At 45.1% G+C, this 12234-nt stretch overlaps 1 protein-coding gene across 1 annotated transcript in view; it reads right to left on the bottom strand.

Annotated features, from left to right (window-relative positions):
- Positions 1-12234, bottom strand: part of LOC146062909 (chitin synthase chs-2-like) — a 99072-nt gene that overhangs the window by 41842 nt on the left and 44996 nt on the right. The window contains exons 10-12 of the mRNA XM_083174918.1: positions 10104-10283; positions 8783-9167; positions 7873-7925 (exon numbers count right to left, since the gene is read on the bottom strand). Of these exons, the coding sequence (XP_083031044.1) occupies positions 7873-7925; positions 8783-9167; positions 10104-10283 (618 nt within the window). The remainder of the gene's footprint in view (positions 1-7872; positions 7926-8782; positions 9168-10103; positions 10284-12234) is intronic.

Genomic DNA, 12234 nt, shown 5'->3' on the forward strand with positions numbered 1-12234 from the left:
CTGAAGCCTGGTGCTGTCCCCGGTGACCCTGGGCTGTGGTCACCGGGCTGATCTTGGTGTAAAAAATAGAATAAAAACCATTGTCTTTTACTGGTGAACTATGAGTCCCAGCAAGCCTCCCCCGCAAGCTGGGACTTGGAGAACCACAAGTCCCAGCCTGCGGGGCATTAAAGGGCCCGCTGGGTCTTGTAGTGCCACAGTAAAAGAAAGAGTTAAATAAACACACTGACACACGTGAAAAATAAAAGTTTAATACATACATAACACATACATACTGATACTTACCTTTCTTGATCCCGTAGGTAGCCCTGGTCCTGATGTCCTGTGTCGTCCATGTCGGCTGTCTGCGTCGTCCTCCAGGTCCATGTCGACGGTCCGTGTCGTCCTCCAGGTCCATGGCGGTGTCCGGGTCCGAAGAAATCCATGTTGGAGCTGTGGAAGGAAATCCTACTCACCTGGTCCTGCGCTGAAGAAGTCTTGTCTTGATCCGACGTAGTCCAGGTAATCTTCATGCTGTCGCCGGTCCCCGCTGTCTGCGCTGTCTCTGCATCGCGCTGAGGAGAGATGCTGAAGTTTCATATTCGGCGCCTCTCCTCAGACTGAATTCTATTGGCCGCCTAGCGGGCCAATCAGGAGCCGACTTTCTCGGCTCCTGATTGGCCCGCTAGGCGGCCAATAGAATTCAGTCTGAGGAGAGGCGCCGAATATGAAACTTCAGCATCTCTCCTCAGCGCGATGCAGAGACAGCGCAGACAGCGGGGACCGGCGACAGCATGAAGATTACCTGGACTACGTCGGATCAAGACAAGACTTCTTCAGCGCAGGAACAGGTGAGTAGGATTTCCTTCCACAGCTCCAACATGGATTTCTTCGGACCCGGACACCGCCATGGACCTGGAGGACGACACGGACCGTCGACATGGACCTGGAGGACGACGCAGACAGCCGACATGGACGACACAGGACATCAGGACCAGGGCTACCTACGGGATCAAGAAAGGTAAGTATCAGTATGTATGTGTTATGTATGTATTAAACTTTTATTTTTCACGTGTGTCAGTGTGTTTATTTAACTCTTTCTTTTACTGTGGCACTACAAGACCCAGCGGGCCCTTTAATGCCCCGCAGGCTGGGACTTGTGGTTCTCCAAGTCCCAGCTTGCGGGGGAGGCTTGCTGGGACTCATAGTTCACCAGTAAAAGACAATGGTTTTTATTCTATTTTTTACACCAAGATCAGCCCGGTGACCACAGCCCAGGGTCACCGGGGACAGCACCAGGCTTCAGCCTGGTCAGGTAAGTCCTGGAGGGGGGGGACCCCTTTATTGGGGGGGTCCCCACTCCCCCAGGGCCCCTGGCCAGGCTGACTGGTCGGTAGGGTTAATGTTTTGGCCGCGGGACCTTATATTATAAGTGTCCCCCGGCTGTGACATTACCCTGCTGGCTTGTTTGGTCTGGGGCTGGTTCTTGAAATACGGGGGACCCCTAGTCATTTTGTCCCCCGTATTTTGGGAACCAGCCCCGGACCTGGAGCCTGGGGCTGGTTGTTAAAAATCGGGGAACCCCTATTTGTCGGGTTCCCTGATTTTTAATTACCGGCCCCGGCTCCTTCAGCCTGGTGCTGGTTTCGGCTGTGGGGGGGACCCCACGCCGTTTTTTTTTTAATATTTAATTTTTTTTCTATTTTTTTACACCGCAGCCTGCACGGATCTGACTGATCCGTGCAGGCTAAAACGCAAATAGAACAGGAAAATGGTGTTCTATTTTCCTGTCGTATTTGCGTGGGTGTTTTACACCACTAAGCAGCCGTATTATCAGTACGGCTGCTTAGTAAATCAGAAACCACCATTCTTTTGAATGGTGATTTCTGTCGTATCCTATCGATGGTGTAGACATTCGTATTTGTAACTACAAATACGAATGTTCCATCTTTAGGACTACGAATTGTTGTATTTTTGGGATTGTAAATCCCGAAAATACAAATTCGTAAAAAAAAGGTGTATTTCTGCCTACGAATACACCTTTTTTCTACGAATCCATTTTGGTAAATTTCCCCCATTGGGGGACATTTACCAAAATGGATTCGTAGAAAAAAGGTGTATTCGTAGGGAGAAATACACCTTTTTTTTACGAATTTGTATTTTCGGGATTTACAATCCCAAAAATACAACAATTCGTAGTCCTAAAGATGGAACATTCGTATTTGTAGTTACAAATACGAATGTCTACACCATCGATAGAATACGACAGAAATCACCATTCAAAAGAATGGTGGTTTCTGATTTACTAAGCAGCCGTATGGATAATACGGCTGCTTAGTGGTGTAAAACACCCACGCAAATACGACAGGAAAATAGAACACCATTTTCATGTCGTATTTGCGTTTTTGCCTGCACGGATCAGTCAGATCCGTGCAGGCTTCGGTGTAAAAAAATAGAAAAAAAAATAAATAAAAAAAAAAAACGGCGTGGGGTCCCCCCCACAGCCGAAACCAGCACCAGGCTGACAGAGCCTGGAGCCGGTAATTAAAAATCAGGGAACCCGACAAATAGGGGTTCCCCGATTTTTAACAACCAGCCCCAGGCTCCTGCTCTGGGGCTGGTTCCCAAAATACGGGGGACAAAATGACTAGGGGTCCCCCGTATTTCAAGAACCAGCCCCAGGCAAAACCAGCCAGCGGGTAATGCCACAGCCGGGGGGAGACTTTTTATGCAAGTCCCCCCGGCCAAAGCATTAACCCTACCGACCAGTCAGCCTGGCCAGGGGCCCTGGGGGAGTGGGGACCCCCCCAATGAAGGGGTCCCCCCCCTCCAGGACTTACCTGACCAGGCTGAAGCCTGGTGCTGTCCTCGATGCCCCTGGGCGGTGGGCATCGAGCTGATGGTTTTGTGTAAAAAATAGAATAAAAACCATTGTTTTTTACTGTGGCACTACAAGTGCCAGCAAGCCTCCCCAGCAAGCTGGGACTTGGATAACCACAAGTCCCAGCCTGCTGGGCATTAAAGGGCCCGCTGGGTCTTGTAGTGCCACCGTAAAAAAAATAGTTAAATAAAACACACTGACACCCGTTTTAAATAAAAGTTTAATACACACATTACATACATACTGATACTTACCTTTCTTGATCCCGTAGGTAGCCCTGGTCCTGATGTCCTGTGTCGTCCTCCAGGTCCATGTCGGCTGTCTGCGTCGTCCTCCAGGTCCATGTCGACGGTCCGTGTCGTCCTCCAGGTCCATGGCGGTGTCCGGGTCCGAAGAAATCCATGTTGGAGCTGTGGAAGGAAATCCTACTCACCTGTTCCTGCGCTGAAGAAGTCTTGTCTTGATCCGACGTAGTCCAGGTAATCTTCCTGCTGTCGCCGGTCCCCGCTGTCTCCGCTGTCCGTGCATCGCGCTGAGGAGAGATGCTGAAGTTTCATATTCGGCGCCTCTCCTCAGACTGAATTCTATTGGCCGCCTAGCAGGCCAATCAGGAGCCGACTTTCTCGGCTCCTGATTGGCCTGCTAGGCGGCCAATAGAATTCAGTCTGAGGAGAGGCGCCGAATATGAAACTTCAGCATCTCTCCTCAGCGCGATGCACGGACAGCGGAGACAGCGGGGACCGGCGACAGCAGGAAGATTACCTGGACTACGTCGGATCAAGACAAGACTTCTTCAGCGCAGGAACAGGTGAGTAGGATTTCCTTCCACAGCTCCAACATGGATTTCTTCGGACCCGGACACCGCCATGGACCTGGAGGACGACACGGACCGTCGACATGGACCTGGAGGACGACGCAGACAGCCGACATGGACCTGGAGGACGACACAGGACATCAGGACCAGGGCTACCTACGGGATCAAGAAAGGTAAGTATCAGTATGTATGTAATGTGTGTATTAAACTTTTATTTAAAACGGGTGTCAGTGTGTTTTATTTAACTATTTTTTTTACGGTGGCACTACAAGACCCAGCGGGCCCTTTAATGCCCAGCAGGCTGGGACTTGTGGTTATCCAAGTCCCAGCTTGCTGGGGAGGCTTGCTGGCACTTGTAGTGCCACAGTAAAAAACAATGGTTTTTATTCTATTTTTTACACAAAACCATCAGCTCGATGCCCACCGCCCAGGGGCATCGAGGACAGCACCAGGCTTCAGCCTGGTCAGGTAAGTCCTGGAGGGGGGGGACCCCTTTATTGGGGGGGTCCCCACTCCCCCAGGGCCCCTGGCCAGGCTGACTGGTCGGTAGGGTTAATGCTTTGGCCGGGGGGACTTGCATAAAAAGTCTCCCCCCGGCTGTGGCATTACCCGCTGGCTGGTTTTGCCTGGGGCTGGTTCTTGAAATACGGGGGACCCCTAGTCATTTTGTCCCCCGTATTTTGGGAACCAGCCCCAGAGCAGGAGCCTGGGGCTGGTTGTTAAAAATCGGGGAACCCCTATTTGTCGGGTTCCCTGATTTTTAATTACCGGCTCCAGGCTCTGTCAGCCTGGTGCTGGTTTCGGCTGTGGGGGGGACCCCACGCCGTTTTTTTTTTTAATTTATTTTTTTTTCTATTTTTTTTACACCATGCAGCCTGCACGGATCTGACTGATCCGTGCAGACTGCTAGAAATAATTCGTATTAGCAGCCGTATATACGGCCGCTAATACGAATCATTACACCATCGGAGGGTTACAAAGCAGTCGTATATGACTGCTTTGTAACTGATCCTCCGGAACACGACTTTGCATACGACTTAAACAGTCGTATGCAGTCGTAGGGAAAATACCAATACGAAAAACTAGGTTTTTCATATTGGTAAATTTCCCCCATAATGTCAAAAATAAGTATATTTCTGGATACAAATACACCTATTTTTTACAAATTTCCTTTTACTGTATATGGGGCGCATTTATCAAGATCGCATTTACAATGCGATCTGGGCAGAATATTACCGCCCAGGATCGCATTGTAAAATGCGATCACATCACCTGAATGTATCAAGTTTGAGGGCCCAGGGACAGGGCACCGAAAGGAGCCCGTCCCTGCGAAGCCCTGGCCCGGAAGCCAGGGGGTCTGCGCATGCGCATTATGCGCTGACCCCCCCGCGACCCCGCTGACCGCACTGCCACACGTGCAGTGCGATATGTAGCCATAGGCTACAACGGGCTATCGCCACATTAGAATGGCGATAGCCCAGGGCTGCGATGTCGGGCTGCCCGATGTTAATACATCGGGCAGCTTCGCATCCCCCATAGAAACCTATGGGGGATGCGGCCGGCGGCGCTGCAGGGGGGGATCGCAGCAGGGATCAGAGATCCCTGCTGCGGTCCCCTTTAATATATTTAGGTGATACTTAGTATTTGCGGCTAAACCCCGAAAACGTGTGTTTTCTGGGATTTAGCCGCAAATATTGCATGATAAATGGGCCCCTAAAGCCTGGCATTGCCTGGTTATGGTTGATAGATTACAGATTATATGGTTGATAGATACAGTGTGTAGATAGGAAGTCAATAGGTTGACACCAAAAGGTCGAAATTGCAATAGGTCAAGAGGGCAGAAGGTCGACAGGGACAAAAGGTCAACATGAAAATGTTTGACAAGGAAAAAGGTGTACATGGTCAAAAGGACACATGAAAAGGTTGACATGAGTTTTTCTATTTTTATTTTAAGTGCAGCGCTCTACCCCTTCTAATCGAAATGGTGTTGGTGCGCTTTGTGGATTGACGGATGAATAAATGAATAAATGGGCAGGTACTGCTGTGCAAATATCTTTACTTGGTTAAAGGGGGGTTTCTTACATACAAAAATGGGTGCAAGAAAATATACATAAACATAAATGGGATGGGACTCACAGACTGTAAATCTCCCTAGAAGAAGGCCAACACCAGGCCGAAACGCGTTGGAGTAAGAAGCACCAAGCCACATCGTCCCCAACCAATCCCCAAAACCGAAGGTGAACACCAGGGAAGCCACCGGAGCACTGAAGTACGAACGGGATGCTGAGCAGTGACGGCATCTGAGAGACCGCGGCACAGTTACCGTGCAGCCAGCGCGCCTAGACGGGAACAAGGGACCAGCGCCGGAACCAGGAGGAGGTGAGTTGGCTAGGTCCGTAGACAAGGCACCAAGGCAGGGAGGAGCGATCAAAAGCTCCACCTGCCCACGGCCCCTGTCAGACGCCCCACGTCCCCCCACCCACAGCGTCAGACGGCAAAGGGATACGTGAACAACTGGACACCTGCGATGTCGGTTGTACGGGAGGGAGGGCATAAGGAGCGCCCAGGTCTGCCACCACCAACCCCCACCCCAGCGACGTCCGCCAGTACCACCCGCCGAGACGGCCCCTAACCCGCTGCAGGAGCCAACAACCACTGCAAACCGGCCAGCAACAGCACAGCATCCGGGACGTGGCACAGCGGGACGCCGCAGCCAAGGGAATTTCGAGACACTTGTACCAGCTACCCCCCTGGACCATCCCTATCGGACAGGCACCCAACCCCAGACCCCCCACCACCACCCCCATTTTACCCACCTTAATCCAGACTCAATGAAGTCAGAACTACTGTGATACTAGTGTATTGTAAGAAAATATACCTGCATTACTGTATCATACCAGCCTTGTTTATGTATATTTTCCTGCACCCATTTTTGTATGTAAGAAACCCCCCTTTAACCAAGTAAAGATATTTGCACAGCAGTACCTGCCCATTTATTCATTTATTCATCCATCAATCCACAAACCGCACCAACACCTTTTCAATTAGAAGGGGTAGAGCACTGCACTTGACACATTAAATACTTGCTCAAACCCCAACCGGACTGGTCACTCGGAGAGTGAAGCAGCTAACCCCGCACAACGGCGGTCAGTGCGCAGAGGCCAAGCAACCTGAATATTTTTATTTTAACCCTTTGAGTACCAAGTGAATTTGTCAAAATAGGTGTGAAAAATGCCAAATAAACATTTTTATTGATCATAATGACCTGTATTGTTTACATTATATAGGAAATACAGTATAATCTTTTTGTACACAACATTTTTTCTTTGACAAATGTGAGTGTTGCTGGTATTTTTAGCGGATATTTTGAACATCTCTCACAAAGACTTAGGCACTCAAATTATGGTGTAATGGTTAGCATTACTGCCTCACAGCACTGAGGTCATAGGTTCAATTCCCACCATGGCCCTAACTGTGCAGAGTTTGTATATTCTCCCTGTACTTCCGTGGGTTTCCTGTTTCCTCCGGGTACTCCGGTTTCCTCTCACAATCCAAAAATATACTGGTAGGTTATTTAGCTCCTAACAAAGTTAACCCTAGAAAGAATGTGTGTGTGTGTGTGTGTGTGTGTGTACATGTGGTAGGGAATATAGATTGTAAACTCCACTGGGGCAGGGACTGATGTGAATGTTCTAGTATTCTCTGTAAAAAAAATGCTGCGGAATATGTGCGTGCTATATGAGAAACTGTTAATAAATAATTAAATTCTTCATCATCCATGTGGACTACAATTAAGAATGGTAAAGCGGGGCAATGGTACACATTAAACTAATTGAGGGTCCATGTTGACAGGTGCCAACTTTGATACAATTAAAAACAAACTTATGTTGACATTTTCATGTCTACCTTTTGATCCTGTCGACCTTTTGCTTTCAATCTATTGACTGTCTTTCTAGACACTGTCTATTTAATAATCCACAACTGCCTTTATATATAAGCAGAAGGCTATGAGGAGACTGCTAGTGCTTACACAGGATTTATTGTGCAGTTGCGCGGTTCACCCATTGCACAACTGAATCAGGCTCTAAATCTCCAGAAATAGAAGTTACATTTTTTTTTTATTCCTACAGTATAATATTGCAGCATTAAATTATAATAAACTATTCACAAAAAATAGCTGTCACTTCATCCAACTTACTTTCTTCATAAGAAATATCTTCTTTGTCTTCTAAATCATTTTTGGCTAGGTCACTAAAAAAAGTAGGAATAACACAAATAATGTTTAATAGAGCTGTGCACAGTCACAATAATACTTCATGGTTTCCAGTGGCATACTGTAGAAACATAATTTTAGTAGTACAAGACCAAAAAGACTTATCTATGAATATGACCCAACAAAGCCGGAATAGAGTAGTTAAACAATGGGTGTGGTATGTGGCTCTGACAGTCAGGATTCCAACGGTCATGAACTGATATCGGAATCCTGACTACTGGTTCTCCGACAGGGGGGCGAGCGTAGAGAAGCCCTTTACGGGCTTGGTGGCTCATCACAGGTTCTCTTCTCCCTCTATGGGGTTCGTTGACCCCCATAAGGGAGAATAGCCCCTGTAAGTTGGGAATTGTACAGTTGGGACTCTGATGTCTGTGTATTGACAGTCAATATCCCGATTGTTGGGGCGCCATCTGGCAAACGTTAAAAAAAATGGAAACATAATGCAAACATACTGTATAAACCATAGACTAATATTAACTTGATTCAGTAAGTGCAAAATGTAACCTCTGAAAATCATCAGAAGATTTGATATAAGGGTGGGAATCTCTGCATCTCCTTCAAAAAAAGGAACATTTTCAGATTCCACTAACCATTAGATTCAGTATGAGGGTCTATGTAACCAAATGATGCTTAACAACACAACAACTAATTGATAGATGTTTAAGAGCCATACTTCAAGCAAAGTCAAATAGCTTATGAAGTCTCCAGCTGAATTAGTGTCATGAAGTAAGATTATTTGTTCTTGCATAACATCATATCATGGACTTTGTCAGACAAACACACACTTTCATCAAATTCAGCAAACTGCTGTTAGATAACATCTGTCACACATTACCTTTGAGGCTGAACTGTAGGATCAACTTCGTTTATATCTGATTTATCCATATTATTCTCACAGTTCTTGTCATGGAACTGTACTTCAACTTCCCAGCAAAAGCAATTACATGTCTTCTGGTATTTGACTCTTTTGTTACTTTGATTTGTTTTATTTATTGGGGCTACAGTCTCACGGGTTCCCCAGGACACTATGTTCGTGTTAACTAAGGAGTATATCGTTAACAGTAGGTAGCCACTTGGGATGCATATACTGTATACAAGTCCATATAATAGCAAGTAGAATTCATTGGGGTGTAGCAAAGCTGTTATTAAATAGATTAGTATAATCGAGATTAAAAACAAACCAGTTGGTGTCACAAAAGTTTGTTGTTTCACCATGTCAGCTGGAGAAAAAAACAAAAACAGGTTACTTAACTTCCTTGTACTTAGTATTTTCTCAATATTTACAAGTTTTTGTGAAGTTTTTATTGTTACGAAGAACTGACATGCATACAGTATGAAGCCACGCTCATTAGAGTGGCTCCTGAGACGCGATTTAATGCCCATTACTTTGTGCAATGGACGTTAGACGCTAGCTCGTCCCTGTCCCCGTGGGTCATTTCGGCGCTCCAGTGCTTCAGATGAGCGTGGCTCCATTGGTATTACAGGAAAGTCTAAGATTATAGGCAGTATAAGCAAAAGCCAAGGAGCATCTGGACATGTAAGTTCCGCTGCATGAGTTAAATATTTCAGACGTCCTGGCTTTTAGTGGCTGTTCTACAATGGGATGTACAGACTTTTTGTCACTGCTGTATCATTATCTATCATAGAACTGTATAAATTATCTGCATTCATGTATTTTCCCATAAGTACTCTTGTCAGTAAGAACACATACTTTATGCTAGATCTATTTATTTACTTAAAAAATGTCTTATAAAATAGCTGAGCATTGCTGTTATTTATCTGAATTGTGACTACAGGTGCTTCCTTTCCAATGATTCTTACTGCGGTGTCAGACACATAACAGCCAAGAGGAGAACCCAACTGCAAGAGACAAGGACGGATGATGGAGGCAGGATGTGGACGGACTGAGATCCATCATAGGATGGTCCAAACCGGTGTGCCTTTACGTTGTTACTCATATTCCAATACTAGATAAAATGGTATTTATTCATACATGAAACTACAAAGGGTTTGCGCTGCCTTTGTGTATAGGTATAATATATAAATATATATAAATATATATATATATATATATATATATATATATATATACTTTCCATCACTATTTTGATAATAAGGAAATCAAGTTCTATGCTATAGTAGAAAAGTTCACTTACCAATAATACACAGGAATGTAGCTGTCATCAAAAATGCATAGCACACACTGAGGAATGCAGCAATATTGATTTGGGTGCTGGGTTTTGTGAAATAGCACACTCCTATATAAAGAGTAGGAGGAATGGTTGCTACCACAATGCTGACGTTGGCATTCCATTGAAAAATAAATGAGTAGGAACCTGGAATCAGAAACCAATAAAATATTTATGGACATAGAAAATAGGGGGGGGGGGGGTGAGGAGCAACACAGGAATGTGTTGTCTCTAAAGCAACCATTTGAAAGGCACTCAAAAGTTTCTGGGAAGGAACACCATCACTTTCCTAACAGGATGGATGTCTCCTCTTCCCTCTCAGGTAAGGAACAAAACAGTTCCTCTACTCTTATTAGTGTTAGTATTGGAGCCCTAGAATCCTATCATAAATCCTTCTACTCACAATACAGCGCTCTTCTCCAATGAGCTGCATGGCTCAGAGTATAAGACAGAGTGAAGTAAGGCTCAGAGCAACTTGGGTAGGATTTGCCATGATGGATCCAGGGACAATAAGAAGGGTGAACAAATACAAAATGCTGAGTACCTGGCTTGTCCAAGGCCTTGGTCTGCCAAGGAGGCACAGCCACGATCCCAAGCTATTGTGCCCATTCCCCCTAAGTATGAGAATGGGCACTATATATATATATATATATATATATATATATATATATATATATATATATATATATATATATACTGGATATTCCACACACTTATTGAAGTTTATTAGGTAAACGGAACTTAGAATATTTTTTGTTTAGTAATTTCTGCTGCAGTCTGTAACCAAGCAAGAAATCTCTTTGTAGTAGAGGGGGCAGTGGTCTGATATTGTTCACACCTTTGATCAACCATTTGTTGTGGGTGGAGTTTAGGGGGATTACAAGCATGTGGATTGCTGTTTAATCAGTGTATTTCAGGCTGCATAGCCTTCTGGCTGTATAGCATTTGTAGCTGTAAAGTATTTTTAGTGTTAAGTATTTCATGTTAATATAACTTTGGAGATACACTGGAGATAAACAGGAGAGGAACAGAAGGACAGACCATTCTTCAACGAGTCACATGATCCAGCAACACCAACAGTCTGCACACCCTAATATCACTACTCACATTTTCTCTGTAACCATTTCAGTGTGCTAGATTCCACATCAGTTCTCTGTGCATTGTATATGTCACTCTACACCTGCTTCTAACACTACTTACCCTAACTCTGCATTTATTTTCTCTTTTTTGAGACTGTCTTTCTGAACTATACTGTGGTACCACAGCCATGGTTCCTCAATCCTGTGCTATACCTATTCACTCTGCATGCTCTCTGCCACCCTAGCAGGGGGTGTTGTGGCATGGGCCACAGCGCAGGGCTGTTAGGGTTCAAGGGTGCATGTGGAGGGTGGAGAAGAGGATAGGAGGAGGGAGAGGACTGCTTTGTCCCTTCTCTCTACCTGCTGCCTCATATCCTGACTATCACTGCCATGCTCACTTCTTGCCTTCAGGTCTCCTTACCTGTACCTCATGTAACCTACAAGAAAAAAAAAAGAAGTGGCACTGGTTTGATGAAAAGATGTACAAATATTTAATAACAGTTAAAAATCATACATTGCACAATATGAAAAATAAAATTAAAGAACTGGTGATTAAAAATGAACTGATAAATCTGGACCGGAGGCTGGATTATTGAGATATATACTGGAAGTAATCCCAATGGATCGTGGAATGTAACAGTAGATGGAGTAAGTTAAGGTGCCCAATGGGCTAATAGTTACCACACAATGGGGGAAATTTACTAAAGGAAATTTGTAAAAAAATAGGTGTATTTGTATCCAGAAATACACTTATTTTTTACATTTACTATACCGAAAATACGGCAAGTCGTATTCGTATTGATAGCACATCAATACGAATACGACTTGCCGTATTTTCGGGATAGTAAATGTCAAAAATAATTTTTTTTTCTGGATACAAATACACCTATTTTTTTACAAATTTCCTTTAGTAAATTTCCCCCAATGTCTCGAGTAGTCCAATCCCAGGTGCACAATTGCGAGGGTGTCCTCAATGGAATGCGGCAGTGGGGCCACAATAGGCAATGACCCGATGATAA

This window comes from Crinia signifera, chromosome 3 (assembly GCF_055691185.1).
Source record: "Crinia signifera chromosome 3, ASM5569118v1, whole genome shotgun sequence".
Classification (NCBI taxonomy): domain Eukaryota; kingdom Metazoa; phylum Chordata; class Amphibia; order Anura; family Myobatrachidae; genus Crinia; species Crinia signifera.